Source organism: Stenella coeruleoalba, assembly GCF_951394435.1.
Source record: "Stenella coeruleoalba genome assembly, chromosome: 2".
In the NCBI taxonomy this organism is placed as follows: Eukaryota; Metazoa; Chordata; class Mammalia; order Artiodactyla; family Delphinidae; genus Stenella; species Stenella coeruleoalba.
The window spans coordinates 9,884,689-9,905,659 of NC_137147.1; the positions used below are offsets into that span (position 1 = coordinate 9,884,689).

The 20,971-nt window shown below is 45.6% G+C and overlaps 1 protein-coding gene and 1 long non-coding RNA gene across 5 annotated transcripts in view; one reads left to right on the top strand and one right to left on the bottom strand.

Moving 5' to 3' along the window:
* The window catches only part of LOC307183071, a 65,670-nt gene extending 48,663 nt beyond the window's left edge, over positions 1-17,007 (bottom strand). The window contains exon 1 of the long non-coding RNA XR_013827347.1: positions 16,587-17,007. This is a non-coding gene — a long non-coding RNA (uncharacterized lncRNA). The remainder of the gene's footprint in view (positions 1-16,586) is intronic.
* SERPINA6 (serpin family A member 6) lies at positions 1,143-20,906 on the top strand. Of its 4 annotated transcripts, none has more exons than XM_079915028.1 (5): positions 1,143-1,254; positions 7,827-8,455; positions 14,549-14,819; positions 18,622-18,769; positions 20,776-20,906. In XM_079915028.1, the coding sequence occupies exons 2-5, from the start codon at positions 7,846-7,848 to the stop codon at positions 20,788-20,790; spliced, it is 1,044 nt and encodes a 347-aa protein (XP_079771154.1). In that variant the 5' UTR covers positions 1,143-1,254; positions 7,827-7,845; the 3' UTR covers positions 20,791-20,906. The 4 variants fall into 4 exon arrangements, with proteins under 4 accessions (XP_079771154.1, XP_079771152.1, XP_079771155.1 ...); XM_079915026.1 differs by having other exon boundaries at positions 20,076-20,879; XM_079915027.1 differs by lacking the exon at positions 1,143-1,254 and adding an exon at positions 2,818-2,857 and having other exon boundaries at positions 20,076-20,879.
* The last annotated feature ends 65 nt before the right edge of the window (positions 20,907-20,971 follow it).

Here is a 20,971-nt window from a genome sequence, read left to right on the forward strand (position 1 = left end):
AAATTCTATAATTGGCTTAAGGAATAAAAAACTTGAAAAGACCAATAACTATTAATAAAACTGAAGTGTGCCCCCAAAACTCTTGACACAGTTGTGGGCCTCATGGGAACATCTCCCCTCATACCTGCAGGGTAGTAATGGCGTCATCAACCCAGCAGAGGGCACAGGACCCTAGCTGGCCATTCACAATGCCCTATTCTTCTGCACACTCTATCAGTCCAAGGATGGGCAATCACGTCCTTTGTGGGGGCTGATATGAACACTGAAAAAAAGTGAATCTCTCTCCTTCTGATATCAAATAACCAGTTAGACCCAAGTAACCTGTAGCTGCAGTGCCCGCATTTGTCTCCACCACAGAGAGACTAAAGCAGGAAAGCAGAACTAAGAAAGAATTTTTTTTTAAAGAGACAGAGATTTGATGACCATCTTGGGACCTCTAGATCCAGCCAGGCCTGAAGCGTCCCTCTCCACCCTTCAGAACTCTCCTTCAGGAGATCCAATAAATGTTCTTTTTTGCTTTAAAGCTGTTTGAACTTCATCTGTCACCTGCAATCAAAAGAGAACTGATGAATAAAAATGTGGGGAAGAGGGAAGTGAAGGTGCGAGATTTCAGAGGTAAATGGTCTTGGATTCGAATCTCAAGGGCAGCTCTCTTAAGCGTCATGTGCCTCAGTTTCCCCATCTAGAGAAGAGTGATAATAATAATGGTATCCATTTCACAGAGTCGTTGTGAAGACTAAATGACATAATGCATGGGAATCACTGGGCTGCCTTTTATTCCACGTCTGTCTTTCCCATCAGACCATTGCCCCCCTTGAAGGCAGGACCTTGCTGGTCTCATTCCCAGCCCAAGCTCAGCACCCGCTTCTTCACAGCTGTCAGCACCATCGTGCTAATTAAGGGCACCTGTGGCTCCTGTGCCAGCTGCCCCTGGGCAACCACAAACACTGACGCAACTCCAGCCACATTTTGATATCAAAAAATAAAACCTCAGGGAACTGTACGCCGAAGAAAGTTAATTCGCAGTATTGCTGTGCTTACTCAAATTTCCTGGAAAAGGCTCCCATTGGTTCATGACTGGGGGGAGGAGACCACCAAATGGTGAAGGCCACTGGCCCCCCTCTAACCATTAACCAGCAGGAAAGCTGGCAAACAAGACCGAGCAGCAGCCGCCCCGCCGGCTTACTGTACACATGACAGGATCCGGGACAGCAGGACCAAGCCAGCACTTGCAGCCCGAGCCCACTGCAGACCGTGAGTATCAGCTAAGGACTCTCCATCGCCCCCGCTCCTGCCCAGCCTCCAGAACGAAGCCACGACTGTGTCTTGCTCATTTAATTTTTTTTTTTAATGGGGCATTGAGCATTAGGGCAACCAGCAGTGATAAGAGGCGACCCTGGGGAGGGTTTTTCAGAGTCTGTGGGCTACCCACAGGGGTTTTTATTTCTCCTGGGCTCCTGCCTTGCAGGGACTGACATTGAACTAAGAGCCATTCCCAGCCGTCGCATGATGCTCCTAAGGCCAGCCAAACAGCCATCACAGCCTCAGAGATGGAGTCTGAGAGCTGGGATGCATCAGCACACACAACGCCGCTGCCGGGGACACAGGCAGGAGAGGGCATTGCCCGCCTGCCACAGCGCAGACTGTGCATCCTACAGAATCACACACACCTCCTCCCCCAGTGACCTGGGGCAAGGATCCTGCAGATAGGACGGAACTACCAGCATTACACCACGTGGTATGAGGTTTAAATGCACAGGGCCTAGGACTGTACCTGGGACTATACCTGGCTTATGGGGGCATCTGGAAAAACAGAACACAGTGGGTGTTTACTGTGTGTGTCACTTCAAAAATGAGGGACAAGGAGGACACACCTGAAATGAAATTCATGGACAATATTGATACTCTGCATTTTTACGCTGCTGGGTACTTTTCAGAGAGCTGTTTCACTCTAGAGAAAGGCAGAACAGCATGGCACAGGCTCCAAAGTCAGACGGCAGGGCTTGGAATTTCAGCTTTTACTCCCTGGGCCTCAGTTTTTTCATCTGTACAATGGGCCCAGGATGACCCATGAAGTGAGGTCACTAAAGAAAGCACTGATAACAGCTGTGACTGATATTCACAAAAGTCTTTTGAGGTGGGTAGAGATTTAATCCCCATCTTGGAGGATTAGCACAGGAGGGGATGAGGCACAAAATCTCAGAGACAACAGGTAGAGAAGGGAAGGGAAAAGAACTTCTATTGGGGGCAAGCCCATCTCGTTCCAGGCTGTGAACTGCATGGCGTCCTTGCCCAAGAAGGGACCAAAGAGGTGGAGGTGGCTAGGGCTGAAGCAAAGATTTCACTACAGTCTGATGGGGGCAGTGACAGAGAGAGGCACACAGGAGGGCTTCCTGGAGGAGGTGACCCAGGACCTGCGTGCCAAAGGACAAGAGGCAGTGAGCCAGGCATGACAAGGAGGGGACGGGCCGACAGAGTGGACCCACATGGGGCAGGACTGGAACAGGCCCATCTTTGTCCCCAGCTCTCAGGCCAGAGCCGGGCTCTGCAAACATTGGGGAATGGAATGACCTCCCTGGCCTGACCCAGGCAGAGGGATGAAAGTCTGATACGTGCTGGGAGGACACCACAAGACACCCAGTGTTGCTGTGACTGAGACTTCAAGAGGCCAGATTTGAGGCTGGGGGTGGTACTGTCACCAGGGACGGGGCATGAGGACTCCCTGGGCCACGTCAGTGAGGATCAGCTCTGCCCGCAGGCAATGGGAGTCACTGAAAGCTTTTCTGCAGGAGAATGGCCCATCCGCTTGATTTTGGAAAGATGCCCTAGTTGCAGAGGAAAGAAAGGCTGGCAGGAGGTGAGCAGGAGGAAAGGAGAACAGGTGGGGGCGGGGAGGGGGCAACGGGAGAGATGCCAAGCCCCGAACTTGGGCTGTGTCCTGAGACTGAAGAAGCGAAGACAAACCCCAGAAATTTAGAAGGTAAATGGGCCAGGCCTGGGGCGGGTATTACTATCAACTCTATTTTATGCCAAGGAAACGGAAGAATTTTAAACAGTGCACCCATGTCACCTAGGTCATAAATAGCAATGCTGAGATCCTCATTCGACTTGGTCTGCCACAAAGCCCAGGAAAAAGGAGAACTGTCTGTAAAGCCAGGCGGCTGGGGAGGGAGGGGGCAGGGCGTCAGGGCAGTTATCAAAGCCAAGAAGCAAGGAATTTGCTTGTTTTTCTACCACGTGGAGGGAGACAGGCGGGGAGGGTTGGAGGAGGGCTGAGGGAGGTCAGGGGTGTGCTTACAGCCCGCTTTCATGAGGTTCTGGGTTTGGAACAGGCCAGGGAAAAGGCCTCGGGGGTGCTCCAAAGCAGACCAGGGTTTCCCACACGCAACGTGCACGCATTCTCCTGGGACTGGTTTTACTGCGGGTTCCCAGCCCCCTCCCAGCATGGCTAGTCCCGTAGGTGGGGTGGTGCAGGGGAATCAGCTTCTCCTATAAGTATCCCTTCTTTATGGGGATACAGGGGATTCCATAAAGCTCAGAGCTTGGGACCACTGGCCTTGCAGACAGAGTGTCCACTTACTGATTCTGAGCCTGGCTGCATTTTTTGAATTGCGCTTATCAAACACTTTTCATGGCTTATAATTAATTTTGTATCGTGGTAAGATATACAAAGATTGAGCATTTCAACTAGGTTTAAGTGTACAGTTCTCTGGTATTAAATACATTCACATTGTTGTGAAACCATCACCACTATTCAACTCCAGGACTTTTTCATCATCCCAAACTGAAACTCTACCCATTAAACCCTAACTCCCCATTTCCCCCTCCCCCCAGCCTCTGTTAACCACTATTCTACTTTCTGTTTCTATGAATTTGACTGCTCTAGGGCTCTCATGTGAGTGGAATCACACAATATTTGTCTTTTGTGACTGGCTTATTTCACTTAGCATAATGTCTTCAATGTTCATTCATCCATGCTGTAGCATGTATCAGAATTTCATTTTTTTGAAGACTGAATATTATTCAACCACAGGCATATACCACTGTGAAATATAGAAAAAAATACATGCTGATCTCTGCCCCTGGTTCCTGGTGCAGAGCTCCTAAAACCCTTGTCATTTCCTAAGCGATAAGAACATTAGAAGCATCTTTTTTTCTAATATTTGTTTTCTAATATTTGGTCTTTGACCCTGCTTCCTGAGGGAGAGCTCCAAAATCCCTTGGAATTTCCTGGGTGACTGCAGTGTCCTTTGCTCTAATGAGGCAACTCTGGGTGAGCTCCTGGATGACTTCAGGATGGGGGGGGGTGTCACCAGAAAGACCAAGTCATGATTGGAACTTATTTTCTCCCATTCTGTGGGTTTTCTTTTCGTTTTGTTGATGATTTCCTGTGCTATGCAAAAGGTTTTAAGTTTAATTAGGTCCTACTTGTTTATTTTTGTTTTCATTTTCATAGTCTAGGAGGTGGATCAAAGAAGGTCTTGCTGCAATTTATGTCAGAGAGGGTTCTGCCCATGTTTTCCTCTAAGAGTTTTATAGTATCCAGCCTTACATTTAGGTCTTTAATCCATTTTGAGTTTATTTTTGTATGGTGTTAGAGAGTGTTCTAATTTCATTCTTTTACATGTAGCTGTCCAGTTTCCCCAGCACCACTTATTGAAGAGACTGTCTTTTCTCCATTGTATATTCTTGCCTCCTTTGTCATAGATTAGTTGACCATAGGTGCATGGGTTTACCTCTGGGCTTTCTATCCTGTTCCACTTATCTTTTTTTTTTCTATTTTTGTGCCAGTACCATACTGTTTTGATGACTGTAGCTTTGTAGTATAGTCTGAAGTCAGGGAGTGTGTACCTCCCACTCCCCCACCCCTATATTTCCTCTTTCCCCTTCCCACTGGTAACCACTAGTTTGTTCTCTGTGAGTCGGCTTTTTTATTATATTCACTAATTTGTTATATTTTTTAGATTCCACATATAAGTGGTATCATACAGTATTTGTCTTTCTCTGACTTATTTCACTTAGCATAATGCTCTCCAAGTTTACAGGATGGATTTTTCTATTTCTGCAAAATATATCATGGGATTTTGATAAGAATTGCATTGAACCTATAGATTTCTTTGGGTAGTTTTGACATCTTACATATTACATCCTCCAATCTGTGAACACAGGATGTCTTTCTGTTTACTTATATCTTCTTTAATTTCTTTCAGCAACGTTCCCAGTGTACAAGCCTTTAACCTCCTTGGCTAACTCAACTCCTAGGTATTTTATTCTTTTTAATTTTATTATAAATGGAATTGTTTCCTTAATTTCTTTTTCAGATTGCTCATTGTTAGTATATGGAAACAGAACTGATTTTTGTGTGTTGATTTTGTATCCCATTTATTTGTTGAATTTATTGGTTCTCATAAGCTTTTTGTTGTCTTTAGGGTTTTCTATGTATAAGATCGTGTTGCCTGTGAACAGAGATAATTTTACTTCTTCCTTTCCAATTTGGATGCATTTTATTTCTTTGGCTTGCCTAATTTCTCTGGCTAGAATTTCCAATACTGTGTTAAATAGAAGAGGCAAACGTAGGCATCCTGTCTTGTTCTGAATCTGAGATGAAAAGCTTTCAGTCTTTCACCATTGAGTAGGATGTTAGCTGTGGGCTTTTCATATATGGCTTTTATTATGCTGAAGTAGTTTCCTTCTACTCCCAGTTTGTTGAGTGTTTTTAACATGAAAGGGGGTGTTGAATTTTGTCAAATGCTTTTACTGCATCAGTTGAGATGATCATATGATTATTTTCCTTCATTCTTTTAATGTGGTATTTACATTGATCAATTTGTGTATGCAGAACCATCCTTGCATTCCAGGAATAAATCCCACTTGGTCATAGTGTAAAATCCTTTTAGTACACTGCCGAATTCTATTTCCTAGCACTTTGTTGAGGATGTTTGCATCAACGTTCATAAGCAATATTTGTCTGTAGTTTTCTTTTCTAATGGTGTCTTTGGCTTTGGTATCAGGGCAAAGAATGAGTTAGGAAGTGTTCCCTCCTCTTTAATTTTTTTGAAGGAGTTTGAGGAGAATTTGTGTGAATTCTTCTTTAAATGTTTGGTAGAATTCAAAACTGAAGCCATGTGATCCTGGACTTTTCTTTTTTGGGAGGTTTTCAGTTACTGATTCAATTTCCTTGCTACTTATAGGTCTATTCAGATATTCTATTTCTTTGAGGTTTAATTTTGGTAAGTTTTGTGTTTCTATAAATTTTCCATTTCATCTAGGTTACCCAATTTGTTGGTGTGTCATTTTCAATTTTTTCATAGTATTCTCAGAATTTTTTAAAATTTCTGTAGAATAGGTAGTAATGTCCCTACTTTCATTTCTGATTTTAGTTATTTGAGACTTCTCTCTCTTTTTCTTACTCAGTCTAGCTAAAGGCTTGTCAATTTTGTTAATCTCTTTGAAGATGACATTATATTATATTATATAATGTTATATTATTATATTATGTTACCTTACTATATAATACTATATTGATTAGATATATTATATTTTGGTTTCATTGATTTTCTCTCCTTTTTCTATTTTCTATTTATTTGTCTGGGCTTTAATCTTTATTGTTTTCTTTCTTCTGCCAGCTGCACTCTCCTTTGGTGTCTCTTTACATGGAATATCTTTTTCCATCCTTTCACTGTCATATCTGTGCCTTTGGATCTAAAATGAGTCTTCTGTAGTGTGCATATAGTTGTTTCTTTTTTTAACCCATTCTGTCAATCTCTGTCTTTAGATTGGAGAATTGTATCCATTTACATTAAAGTAATTACTCATATGGAGGGACCACTCTATCAGTTTCCTATTTGTTTTCTGTATGCCTTATAGTTTTTTTGTCCCTTATTTCCTGCATTACCGTCTTCTTTTGTGTTTAGTTGATTTTTTGTAGTGAAACATTTTAATTCCCTTCTCACCTCCTTTCGTGCATACTCTATAACTATTTTCTTTCTGGTTATCATGGAAATTACATTTAACATCCTAAAGTTTTGACACTCTCATTTGAATTTATGCCAGATAAACTTTAGTAGCATACAAAAATCGCTCCTATATAGCTCCATTCCCACATCCTTTCGGTTAAGTCACAGATTACAGCTTAATTCATTGTGGGTCCCAAAACATATATGAATAATTACTTTTTATGCATTAGTCTTTTAAATCACATAGAAAATAAAAAGTGGAATTACAAACCAAAATCACAATAATACTAGCTTTGATACTTGTTCATATATTTACCTTTAGCAGAGATCTTTATTTCTTCTTACAGATTCTATTTACTTTCTGGCGTTCTTTCATTTTAACCAGAAGTACTGCCTTTAGCATTTCTCGTAGGAGAGGTCTAGTGGTAATGAACTCCCTCAGCTTTTGTTTATCGGGGAATGTCTTAACTTCTCGCTCACTTTTGAAGGGCAGTTCTGCCTGCTATAGTACTCTTGGTGGATAGTTTTTTCTTTCAGTACTTTGACTATATCAACTGAGCGGATATTTAACCTTTCTGAGCTTCCACTTCTGCCTACCTGAAACCAAAAGAATCATATATACTTTATTGTCGGTGAGGCAAAATTTTGGAAACTTGGTAGGTATTTGATAAATCATAGCAGGTGTAATTCATACTTTCAGGTGAGGAAATTGAGGCCCAGAGTCCTGACTTGCCCCAGGTCACACAGCCAATGTGGAAGAAGAAACTGGAGCTTGAGGGGGGTCTTCAATGGGGTCTTCTGTCTACTGCTCCCCATGCCCCACTGCCTCGGAGGCCCCACATCATCTAATGAGCATTTCTGATTTTCCAGGGCCTGGCCACCCTGAACAATGCTGTTCACCCTGTACATCTGTCTCCTCTGGTTGTCTACCAGTGGGCTCTGGACCATCCAGGCTAAGGACCCTGACACTGACATGAGCATGAGGAACCCTCACCGGCACTTGGCTCCAAACAACGTTGACTTTGCCTTTACCCTGTATAAGCACTTAGTGGCCTCAGCTCCGGGCAAGAATGTCTTCATCTCCCCTGTGAGCATCTCCACAGCCTTGGCTATGCTGTCCCTGGGCGCCAGAGGCTACACGCGGGAGCAGCTTCTCCAAGGCCTGGGCTTCAACCTCACTGAGATGTCCGAAGCCGAGATCCACCAGGGCTTCCGGCATCTCCACCACCTCCTCAGGGAGTCAAACACCACCTTGGAAATGACTATGGGCAATGCCATGTTCCTGGACCACAGCCTGGAACTTCTGGAGTCATTCTCAGCAGACACCAAGCACTACTATGAGTTGGAGGCCTTGAATGCAGACTTCCAGGACTGGGCAGGAGCCAGCAGACAAATCAACGAGTATATCAGAAATAAGACGCAAGGGAAAATTGTGGACTTGTTCTCGGAGCAAGATAGCTCAGCCATGCTCATCCTGATCAACTACATCTTCTTTAAAGGTACCCCTCACCCATCCCGTTCTGACAAGGCCCCATCTACTATTGCCAAGGATAGTAAAAGCCATCAAAATTAAGGGTGTGCTCTTGATACTATTAGAAAGGTGAAATTATATCATCCCTACCAAGGATCAAAATGACACCCAGTAGAGCAACTTGCCCAAGCCCTTGCAGTTTGTTTCAAGGCCCAAACACGTAACCACGAACAGTCTGGCTGCCTAGTGGTCTACAAATATTGACCAAGGTCTGGCTGTGAGTCAGGCACTTGGTCAGAGGCTGGAAATAGAGCCTAGAACCAGACAGACACAGCCGCCACCCTCAGGAACTTCCAGACGGCCCATAAGCCTTCCTGCACGCACCACCCGAGCCAGCTCCAGCCCAGACCCCTCGCAGCCAAACCACAGCCCCACCTCACCAGTTCGGAGCAAAGTTTTCCAAAATGCCTGTCCATAAAAATCACCACGGAGACTTGTTAAAATTACAGATTCCAGAGCCCACACCAGATCTACTAGAGCAAAACTGATGCAAGAATGTCCTAGAATGTGTACTTTTAACAAGGCCCCCTTCCCCAATCGTTTTGATGAGCAGGTAATTTGGGGATATATTATCCTCCAGAATGAAATCTACAGTCCTTAGTCTACAGCAGTGGTCCTCAACCCAGGGTGATTCCCACCCCCATCCACCCTCAGGGACATTTGGCAATGTCTAGAGACATTGTGAGTTGTAACAACTGGGGGTGGGGTGGGGTGTGCCACTGGCATCTTGTGGGTAGAGGCCAAGGAGAAAGCTCAACGTCCTACAATGCCCAGAACAGCCCCCCACAGTGATATCTGCCTCCAAATGGCTAGAGTCCCAAGGTTGAGAAATCATCTGTTTCTTCTGCCTTGTCCAGACTCAGGTCTCAACATTTTCCCCTATACAAGTTCCCAATACACAGCAGACACACACACACACACACAATATCCAATCACGCCAAACTCCTTTCGTGTCTTCGAGCATGACTCTCCCCATGGAAGTCTGTATTAGTTCCCTATCGCCACTGTAACAAATCGCGGCAAACTTCGTGGCTTAAAACAGCACCAATTTATTACTTACAATTCTGGAGGTCAGAAGTCCAAAATGAGCCACTCTGGGTTAAAGTCAAGGGGATGCCAGGGTGTGTTCCTTCTGGAGGCTCTAGGGGAGGGTCTGTTCCCTGCCTTTTCCAGCCTGTAGAAGCTACCTGCATTCCTTGGCTTGAGGCCCCCTTCCCTCTTCAGAGCTAGTAATCGCATTGCGCTGACCTCTACTTCCATCACGTCTCCTTTCTGACTCTGACCCTCCTGCCATCCTCTTTTACTTTTAAGGATGCTTGTGATTACAGTGGGCCCACCTGGATAATCCAGAAAATTCTCCTCAACTCAAAGTCAGTTGATCAGCAGCCTTAATTTCCTCTTGCCATGTAACATAACATATTCACAGGTTGCAAGGATTAGGACATCCTTGGGGCGGGGGGGCATTCTGCCTGACACAAGGCCCGTGCCCATTCTGTCCCCTGAGCCCTCCCTCAACTTGTCTGACTGCCTAAAACTTCTACCCACCCTTCAAATCTTGGCTCAAAAGTCATCACCTCCGTGAAGCCTCCCCTGATTCTCTCCAGCAAATCTTTGTCTCTCATACGCATCCTCTGCAGTTTGCCCACACCGAATTTTAATATGCATCTTGTTAGAACGTGTAAACCTGGACCCAAGTGGTTCAGTTTCAATTAAGTAGTCATATACAAAGAAGTGCAGGTAAAACAGCCAAAAAAAAAAGTATAATATTTAATGTGTCTCTCAACAACATAAAGATTATCCCATATGCCCATTTCTCTCCTCCCCAGCTCTCACTCAGGGCCCTCCATTAGCCAACTGAACCCCTTCCCTCCCCCAGATCTTTATTACCTGGACAGAGTTAGCATCTTGGTGAGCCATCCTCCTGCCTCTTTGTCTTTCTCTGTCTATTCTCCAACACAAGTCTGGGAACCCACCTGGCAAAGGCCTCCCTTCTTGGATGGTAGTGAGGGTGAGAGACTGACCAGCAAAGGCAGCATTTTCTTTTTTCTCCCACTTTATTGAGATATAAATGACTTATCATGTAAGCTTAAGGTATACAATGGGATGATTTTATGTATATATAGTGAGATGATTACCCAGATAAGGTTAGTTAACACGTCTATCACCTCACAGTTACCTTTGTGTGTTGGGGCCAGGGGGTGAGGATTTTTAATATCTGCTCTCTTAGCAACTTTTAGGTATATGATACAGTATTATTAACTGTAGTACCATGCTGTGCATTAGATTCCCCAGAACTTATTCATCTTATAACTGGAAGTTTGTACCTTTGACCACCTTTACCCACTTCTCCGAACCTCCTACCCCATCATTCTTTTCTCTGTTTCTACAAATTCTGTATTTTTAGATTCCATATATAAGTGAGGGCATACAGTATTTGTCTTTCTCTGTCTGCCTTATTTCACGTAGCATAATGCCCTCAAGGTTCATCCATGTTGCTGCAAATGACAGGATTCTCTTCTTTTTTATGGCTGAGTAATATTCCATTTGGGGTGTGTGTGTGTGTGTGTGTGTGTGTGTGTGTGTGTGTGTGTGTACACACCCTGTTCTTTATCCATTCATCTATTGATGGATACTTGATTGTTTCCACACCTTGGCTATTGTGAATAATGCTGCAATGAACATGGGAGTGCAGATATCTCTTCAGTATAGTGGGTTCATTTCCTTCTGATATATACCAAGAAGTGGGATTGCTGGAGCATATGGTAGTTCTATTTTTAATTTTTTGAGGAACCTCCATACTGTTCTCCATAGTGGCTGCACCACTTTACATTCCCACCAACGGTGCACAAGGGTGCCATTTTCTTCACATTCTGCCGGCACTTGTTTTCTCTTTTCTTTTTGATAATAGCCATTCTGATAGGTGTGAAGTGCTATTGTGGTTTCAATTCGCATTTCCTTGATGATTCGTGATTCTGAGCACCTTTTCTTGTACGTGTTGGCCATCTGTACATCTTCTTTGGAAAAAAAATCTATTCAAGTCCTCTGCCCATTTTTTAATTGGATTATTTGGGGCTTTTTTTTTTTTTGCTATTGAGGTTGTATGAGTTCCTTATATATTTTTGGATATTACCCCCTTATCAAATGTATGTTTTGCAAATATTTTCTTCCATCCCATAGGTTGCCTTTTCACTTTATTGATTGTATCCTTTGCTGGGCAGAAGCTTTTTAGTTTGATGTGATCCCACTTGTTAGTTTTTCCCTTGTTGCTTATGTCTTTGGTGTCATATTCAAAAAAAAAAAAATCATAGCTAAGACTAATATCAAAGAGTTCCTTTTTCCCTACATTTTCTTCTAGGAGTTTTATGGTTTCAGGTCTTATGTTTAAGTCTTTAACATATTTCAAGTTAGTTTTTGTGAATGATGTAAGATAGGGGTCCAGTTTCATTCTTTTGCATGTGAATATCCAGTTTTCTCAGCACCATTTATCGAAGAGATTATCTTTTCCCCACTCAGTATTCTTGGTTCCCCTGTCATATCTTAGTTGATTATATATGGGAGGGGTTATATCTAGGCTTTCAGTTCTGTTCCATTGGTCTATGTGTCTGTCCTTATGCCTGTACCATACTGTTTGATTACTATAGCTTTATAATACAGTTTGAAATCAGGAGGTGTGATGCCTCCAACTATGTTCTTTCTCAAGATGGCTTTGGCTATTTAAGATCTTCTGTGGTCCCACACAAAAGGCAGTATTCTTCTTGACCCTGGGGGGCCAAGGAGTCAGGGAATGTTTGCCCGGAAATGTTTCTGCATGCTCCCATGAATTCTCCAGGCCATCTCTCCCACTAGACTATTCACTCTTGTGCATGGCATCCTCATCTCTTTGGGAGGTCCAGTGCATTTGCGTAGTGCTTGGTAAATGGAAGTAACTCCAAAGTGGTTGCATAGAGGTTCTGGTAACACAGCCTGGGGAGAAGAGCACAGAAAACCCAGAGAGAGAGAGGGCCCTCCTGAGCCTGCAAGGAGCCTGAGCGGGGGCTGGCAGGACAGGGGCTGGCAGGGTGTCATTTGGCGCACGGCTTTGCTCTCACAGTTTCTAAGCATTCTCATGACCACAGTGGGGCTGAGTTGATGGGAAACAGTAGTTCCTGGTAATAAAATCAGAGAGGATTTGAACATTTGAACGCAGGAACAGACATTGACAGGAGTGTGGCCTGCACCCACCTGTGCCTGTTTGTACACAGATTTTCCGTGATCAGGCAAAGCTAATTAACAAGCCCTGTTTAAGTTGAGAGATACTCTGAAATGTTTCCAGCACGCCAGGATAATAAATAGAAATGAAGAATGGTGTGGCTCTCATCACTAAACTTAGGACATGTACAGTATCCCTGGCATGTTCCTTACTTAGTGGACTGTCTCGACAGCTCTTTTTTTGGAGAACATTAGAAATATTGTTAAAAGATTTTCCAGGGACTCATCCTTGCTCTCTCCAATTTCCCTTCATCAATTCTTAGGTTTCTCTACCATAAGTTCTCCTAACTCAAGAATTTTCAAAAAAAAAAAAATCCCTTAAAATAGAGGTTAGATCCCATTCTGTATTTGGTTTTCTGCCAAACTGGATATACGTTATACTTGCTTCTAGAAAAGAAATACTCAGTAAAAAGCACACAGCAGACTTCTAAGGATGAAAAACCTAGCACTGAAAAATATTTTATCTACATTTTCTTGGTTGTGAGTTGGACAAGTTAGCCACAAAGCACTCCCCCCTTCAATTCTGAGGACCCCAGACTTCTATTAGAAGATGGTTTGAGAACCCGCAAATTATCTCACTTGCTGTGAGACAGCCTCAGTCATTAGGGATGGACCAGGCACAGCCCCTGGGTCTCCAGGCTCCACATCCATTGCTCTTTTCCCTACATCCTCTGGCCACTGCCCATGGTCACCCTTAGTAACCCTTCCAGGGAGTTGAGGCTGGCTCAGAACCAAGAGTTCTGGCTTCGTGGTCCAGAGATCCCACAGGCAGAGGGATAGAGAAATGTCTGCCTGTGGCTATGCTCTGGCCACTTTCAGGCAGCCTCAGTTGGGGAACAGTGACCTCACAAGGGCTTCTGGGCTGGAGGCCAAGGGCAGCCAGGACACTCAGGACCTGCTAGACTCAGAGACCTCAGTCATCTCCAGATCTGGGGAGACTTAACCTAGAGCCGATGAGGCCCTGATGAGACTCAATCCATGTCTAAATATCCAAAGATCTATCACCTATTAGAGGACTCTGGAATAAACTCAAGGGTCAAAGAGGCTCAGTCGGCAGGCATTACAATCAGGCAGGCTTTGGCTTCATCTAAGGAGCAGTTGCCTTCCCTTCAGCGTTGACCAGTAGTGGAAAGTCCCATCTGTTAGGTAGTGAGTTCCCCATCACAAGGGGAACAAACGTTGCATAATGACATCATGGAACGTGGTGGAGTGGAGTCGAGTCTAGCTGTGGTGGGAGTCTGTAACCTTGAAGGACTCATCTCACCCTGCTTCTGCCCCTGGGAAAGGTACTGCGGCCCTCAGGGCCACTCGGGAGGCAAGGGGCCTCCGGCAAGAAAGTGGGTACATTTGACTGGGCGGCCAGACTGCCTGCTGGGCTTCTGTCGCCGCACATCAGGGGGTGGGGATGGACTGGATGGTCGGTTCCCCAGCACCACCTCCAGAGCCCTCCAGTCCAGAAGCCACTCCAGGGAGGGGGGCAACAAGGCCAAGTCTGCTTTACTGAATCCTACTCCCAAATCCTAGGGCCAGCGTCCTCTGTTCTCTTTCTCTTTCCATTTTTAGAAGTCAGTCTCAGACATCGTGCTAATCCTCAAGCCATCCCAAAGGGTAGAGGATGGAACAGGCTTTAAACCTCTGGGAATTTCATATCTTAGCAAATTCCAGCAGCTCTGGTGGGGACCTTCCAGGTTGAGGGAGGCCACTGTGTCACTTGCTTGGCGGTCACCCCTGGCCCTCTGCTGCCACCCAAGTTGCGTTTTCCTCCTGCTGTCACAGGTCTGTCTCCTCCCCTCCCCCTCCCCCCTCTTCCCAGGCACGTGGGCACACTCCTTCAACCTGGAAAGCACCAGGGAAGATAACTTCTACGTGAATGAGACGACCACGGTGAAGGTGTCCATGATGTTCCAGTCGAGCACCATCAAGTACCTGAACGACTCGGTGCTCCCCTGCCAGCTGGTACAGCTGGACTACACAGGCAACGAGACTGTCTTCTTTGTCCTCCCGGTCAAGGGGAAGATGGACACGGTCATTGCCATGCTCAGCCGGGACACCATTCAGAGGTGGTCCAAGTCCCTGACCAACAGGTAAGCCCTCCAGCCAGCTCTGTTGATTTCTGCAGTTGGACGTGTTCCCAGAAAGTGGGGCAAGTGGAAAAGGGGTGCACCTGGCCGTCCTTCCTCCCCCAGACTCGCCTTCCAGGGCTCATTATTTTCCTGTCTGCTGGGTTCTCTGATCCAGAGGTCACACTTATTTATCTTTCTGTCGATTAACACTGAGCTATTGATAGTCTGGGGCATTCCACAAAGTGAGGTCCACCTTCCCCAGCAGGTTGATAGCCACCCTCTGTATTATCACATCTTTCGTCTTTTTCTTAAGCTGAATTCACCCATCACCCAGCCCGCACTGATCCATTTTATTATATTGCTTACCTGAGACCAAGCACCGCTAAAGATTCCTGGGAGACCATAAAAAGATATAATGAAAATGACCACCGTATGACCACTGTAGTGACCCTGGAACCAACGCAAAGCCTACGAACGGTTAAGTCACTCAGGGAATCTAATGTTTCTTCCATCAGTCAATCAGTAAATAAGAAAGTAAGGACATAAGTACATAATAAACTCATTTTCCCAGGAACCTCTGCACCAGAGGGGAATCAAAATTATAATCAAACTTGTGTCCAGCTCTGATCCTCCCATTGGAGGAGGGAGCAGATGTTCTTGAGAAGACGGTCCTCGCTCTTGGGAGATTAGAGTTCTGTCTGTGAAGGAGCCAACCAACGTGGGAGCTGGGTGGCGGGGTGCAGACTCAAAGGGAAGAGGGCTGTAGGGGAAGGAGCCAGCACTTGGATCTAGAATCGCTCAGGAAGCCTCGTGGGCCAGGCACCATGTCTGGAATACATTCATTCATTCATTCATTCAATATATATATGGAAGCAATTGCTAGGTACCATGCACTAGGCTAAGCAGAAGGGATGCACTCTAGAGCAGAAAACGGATTCTGGTGGAATTAATAGTGGTACAATGTCATAAGCTCTGTCAGAGCAAGACAGGGAAGGAGATGCATAATGTGTACAATTTGAGGGAGGGCGGGACGCCGGGCTCTAAGCCAGGGGAATGGAGAAGGGGCTGCAGAGCAGATTGCTTTCACTGTGAACTGTGCCTTAAGCCTGAGTAGAGGTTCAGTCAGTGGCAACCTCCCCGAGAGTATGCACGGAAGAGGAAATGGCACCAGAGGCAAGTCGGGGAGGCCATTGGCCAGCTTTTCAGGTCAACTGTCCCACTCCACTTCACTCCCACCCCTCGAAGGGAACCTGTAGTTCAGATACAGGGCCACCAGGTAGTGACAATGCGCCGTGATTCAAATTCTGAACCCTAGTGTGTTGAAAATAAGGCGAAGGATACCCCTTCTCTTTACTCCAAAAATAATCTCTTCACTAAAATACTTAAACAACATTAGTCAGTAACACGTACCATTTTCTTCTAGACTTTTTAAAAAAACATTCAAGGTAAAACTTTGCACCTTTAGACATCATGAGTTCTCTCCTTCATCCAATGCTGTGGCCTACGGCTCACCTGCACGCTTGCGTGGCCCCTTCTCCCTTCTCACCCCTCCCAGCACCACCACGCCCTTCCCCACTAGGCTCTCCGGTGCATCCGAGCTCAGCATCCTTCAGGGCCCAGATGACAACCCACCTCCCCCGGCAGCCTCTGGGTCCCACTCACGGGGCGCTCTCGCGAGAGCCTCTCTCTCCATCCCCTTGCTCCGCCGTCACCTCGCTGCAGCCCGCGCAGGTCCCGCGCAGGTCGTGGGGCAGCTTTCCGAGTTGGGGCGATGGGGCTCCGAGTTACCTAGTCCTGGTTTCTTCATGGTCCTGCTGCTTCCCAGCGGTGTGACTTTGGGGAAATTCCTCAGCTTTTTTTTGAGTTTCAGTCTCTCAATCTGGAAGTTAACGATGATGACTCCAGTTCGTAAGGCTGTGTGCGCCTGCGCGGATTAGACGAGATAAAGGAGGTCAGGAAGGGCAGCCAAATGCGGGGTATGGGTCGGCCTCCCTTACCTTCTGTTGCCATTTCCCGTCTAGAGAAGTCACACGTCCCACTGGCCTTGGATTCCTCCTCACTTCCCCCGGGTTGCCAGCTTCCAGACCTCCCCAGAGCAGCTTGTGCTCAAGTGCAGAGGTCTCATGCCTTCCCTCCACCCTCTGGAGAGCCGGGGCCCTATCACTGACTTCAGGGTTCAGGCATCTTCTCTCTCCTTTGCTGTGTAGATGAGGACTAGCACAGAGAGGGACAAGACTTGGCTAAAGCCACACAGCACTAGCGGCATGGCTGGGGCCAGGACCCCTGCTCCCAGCTGCACGTTCCCTCCACTCCTCCCCTTCTGCCAGGGGGTGCTTGGGGGACCACAGGACTTCTTGTTTTTTTCTTTTTTTTAATTGAAGTATAATTGATTTACAATACTGTGTTAGTTTCAGGTGTACAGCAAAGTGATTCTGTTATATATATATCCCTTTTTTCATTCTTTTCCATTATAGGTTATTACAAGATAATGAATACAGTTCCCTGTGCTTGTCCCCCATAAATCCTTGTTGTTTATCTATTTTATGTATGGTAGTGTGTATCTGTTAATCCCATACTCCTATTTTATCCCTCCCGCCTCTTCCCTTTGGTAGCTATGTTTGTTTTCTATGTCTGTGTGTCTCTTTCTGTCTTGTAAATGAGTTCATTTGTATTATTTTTTAGATTCCACATATGTGATATCATATAACATTTGTCTTTCACTGTCTGACTTACTGCACTTAGTATGATATTCTCTAGGTCCAAGCATATTGCTGCAAATGGCATTATTTCGTTCTTTTTTATGGCTGAGTAATATTCCATTGGGTGTAATTAATATATATATATATATATGCACCACGTCGTCTTTATCCATTCATCTGTTGATGGACACTTAGATTGCTTCCATGTCTTGGCTATTGTAAATAGTGCTGCTGTGAACATTGGGGTGCATGTATCTTTTTTGAATTAGAGTTTTCATCTTTTCTGGATATATGCCCAGGAGTGGGATTGCTGGATCATACAGTAACTCTATTTTTAGTTTTTTAAGGAACCTCCATACTGTTTTCCATAGTGGCTGCACCAATTTACATTCCCACCAAGAGTGTAGGAGGGTTCCCTTTTCTCCACACCCTCTCCAGCATTTATTATTTGTAGACTCTTTAATGATGGTCATTCTGACTGGGGTAAGGTGATACCTCATTGTAGTTTTGAATTGCATTTCTCTAATAATTAGTGATGTTGAGCATCTTTTCACGTACCTCTTGGCCATTTGTATGTCTTCTTTGGAGAAATGTCTGTTTAGGTCTTCTCCCCATTTTTTGATTGGGTTGTTTAGTTTTTGGTATTGAGTTGTTTGACCTGTTTGTATATTTTGGAAATTAAGCCCTTGTCGGTAGCATCATTTGCAAATATTTTCTCCAGCCATAGGTTGTCATTTTGTTTTGTTTATGGTTTTAAACACTGTGCAAAAGCTTATAAGTTTGATTCAGTTCCATTTGTTTATTTTTGCTTTTATTTCTTTTGCCCACAAGGACTTCTTTAGGTATTCTTTGCTTCAGTGTCTGGTAGTTTAACTGGATCAGGTGGAATCAGCTCAAAGAAAGAGCTGAGAAGAAAGGACTTTGCAATTCAGAGGGCCAGAGAGGAAGATGCCTGTGTGATGGAGGGAAAGGCAGATCCTGCTTCTTGTTCTGTTCCTTCCCCTGTCCCGAAAGAGCAGGTCTGGCTGGGAGGCAGGGTCTGGAGGGATCACAGGGGAAACGGGAATCTGGCTGGCCGGGCCCAGCCCTGGGAAAGTCTAACCCCATCTGCTTACCCCGAGCAGCCTGGTGGACCTGTACATCCCAAAGGTCTCCATTTCCGGAGGCTACGACCTCGGGGGCATCATGGGGGACATGGGCATTGCAGACTTGCTCAACAACCGGACACAATTCTCAGGCATCACCCAAGAGGCCCTGCCGAAGGTGTCAAAGGTAGGGGTCTCTAGAGCCCATCCTTCTTCCCGCCCCAAATTCACAATACAAATAATAATAAGCAACGTGAAAGCTCAGCAAGAACTTGATGTCCCCAAGGTCACACAGGAAGCTAGTGACAAGGGAGCACCACAGCTCAGGCGTGCACCATTCTGCCAGGCCACACAGAGGGGGCACTGTGGAAGACAAGTCATCATGGCAGGGCTGTGAGCAGCCCCCAGGCAAAAGGAAACGTCTGCGTGAGATCACACTGAATGTTCTGTCCAATGATGTTCTTTATCTCCATCCTTCAGCTTTATGTTCTGTTATTCATTCATTCAGAAAATATTTACTGAATATGTTCTATGTGCCCCAAACTGTGCTAGGCACTGGGTATGCCTCAGACGTGGCCCTGCCCTCACAGGATCTTACAGTCCTGTGGGTGACAAAACAGGAGAGGGAACAGGAGGAAGCTGTGGTGGCAGCAGCCCCCTCCCTCGTGCACACAGACTTTGACCATCATGATGTGGGCACGCAGTATGGGCTCAATAAAATGCCTGTGTGTGAACTCAGTCAAACAGCTACCTCCTTATGAGGTGGGTGTTACCCTAGTTTCTCAGGTCACAGAGCTAGTAAACAGCCTGACATTTGACTCAAAACCTCATATTCCCAAAACACACTGCAGGGGTTCCTAGCCCAGCTGAGCTTCTCCCTAGCCTATTTACAGAGCGCTCTGAGCCTCTGATTCCCTGCTGCTCCATCAGTGAGAGTCCTGTCCCGTAGGTGTTGTTATTTAATCAGCCAGTTCTGATCTTTCCGATGCTTTTGATGCAACCTACTCAAGCGTTTTACTGACCTGAGAATATCTTCTAATTTTGATCATAACAAAGGATGTTTCAGCAGGCAAAGATGAGCCTTTTCCCTACAGAGTGGGCACAAGCATTTTGCATAAGTTGAACCCTCTCAATTACTGGCAGAGTGGAGAGGGAGCGAGGTGTCCCTCCACCAGCCCAGGACCCGGGGAGGGGAGCCCGATATGGATGCTGAAGTCCAGTTTCAGCCCCAAGTCCCTTGCTCTCCATGGGTCGGCTCCAGCTGCCCACTCTCTAGGGAGGAAGTCTAAGTGTGGCCTGAGTTCCAGAGGTGGACAGACCCCAGCGCTAGTCCTGGGGCTGCCACGTAGATGAGGAGCCAGCAAGTGACCTTCTCTGAGCCTCAGCTTCGCCATCCAGAAAACTGAGGGTGGGAGGAGTCGAAGCCAAGGGGCTCGGAAAGCTCCGCCCACGCGGCTGGTGTTCATCCTCCCCGCTCTGTCCGTTCCCACCAGGTGGTCCATAAGGCCACGCTGCAACTGGATGAGAGGGGCTTGGAGTCGGCCGCCCGCACCCAGGTCCACCGGAACTCGGCGCCCGAGCCTCTCACAATCCGCTTCGACCGGCCCTTCGTTGTCATGATCTTCGACGACTTCACGTGGAGCAGCCTCTTCCTGGGCAAGGTTGTGAATCCGACCTAAGGGGACGCCCCCTGGAGCCACAGCGCGTCTGACTCGGGCACCAGGGACCCCACAGAAAGGAGTGAGAGGTTCCCCCCAATCCTCCCCTGGTTCCCCTCTGGTAATAAATTACTGTCGTTGCGACAGGTGACAAGTGTGGTTGAAGGGGAAGAGTGGGACGATTGACAAAACTTGAATAACATCAATATAATCTTGTACCAGTATAATTTTCTAGTTTTGGTCATTGTCCTAGGGTTATGTGATGGTGTATGGAAGTACAGTGAAAGGTATATGGAAGCACTATTATTTTTGTAAGTTTGAAATTATTTCCAAGTAAGAACTTGAAAAGAAGGAATCACACAAGCCAAAACACAATAGAAGAACACACACACACACACACACACACACACACACACAACAGAAAGATGTTTTTAAAGTGCTGGGATGGAAATGTCATATCTTTCAAAGAGCAAAAAAACAAACAAAAAATTCCTTCAAAAATGAAGGCAAAATAGAGTTTGGGTTTTTTTTTCAGACAAACAAGAGCTGAGGAGGCTTATCGTCTTCACTAAAGACTTTTTTTAAGTAGTTCTTTATGGAGAAACAAGATGATTCTAGATGGACACACAAAAGAATGAAGAGCACTGGAAAGAGTAAATATGTGGGCAATGATAAAATATTTTTAAATATATTTAAAGTATAATTAACTGTTTAAAGCAAAAATAGTTATC

What these genes read in the sequence shown, in the direction of transcription:
- SERPINA6 (XM_079915026.1), top strand. Translation starts at nt 7,846, where the DNA reads ATGCTGTTCACCCTGTACATCTGTCTCCTCTGGTTGTCTACCAGTGGG. An exon ending in CAACTACATCTTCTTTAAAG is followed by an intron (nt 8,456 to 14,548) that starts GTACCCCTCACC and finishes CCCTCTTCCCAG; the next exon opens with GCACGTGGGCACACTCCTTC. An exon ending in TCCAAGTCCCTGACCAACAG is followed by an intron (nt 14,820 to 18,621) that starts GTAAGCCCTCCA and finishes TACCCCGAGCAG; the next exon opens with CCTGGTGGACCTGTACATCC.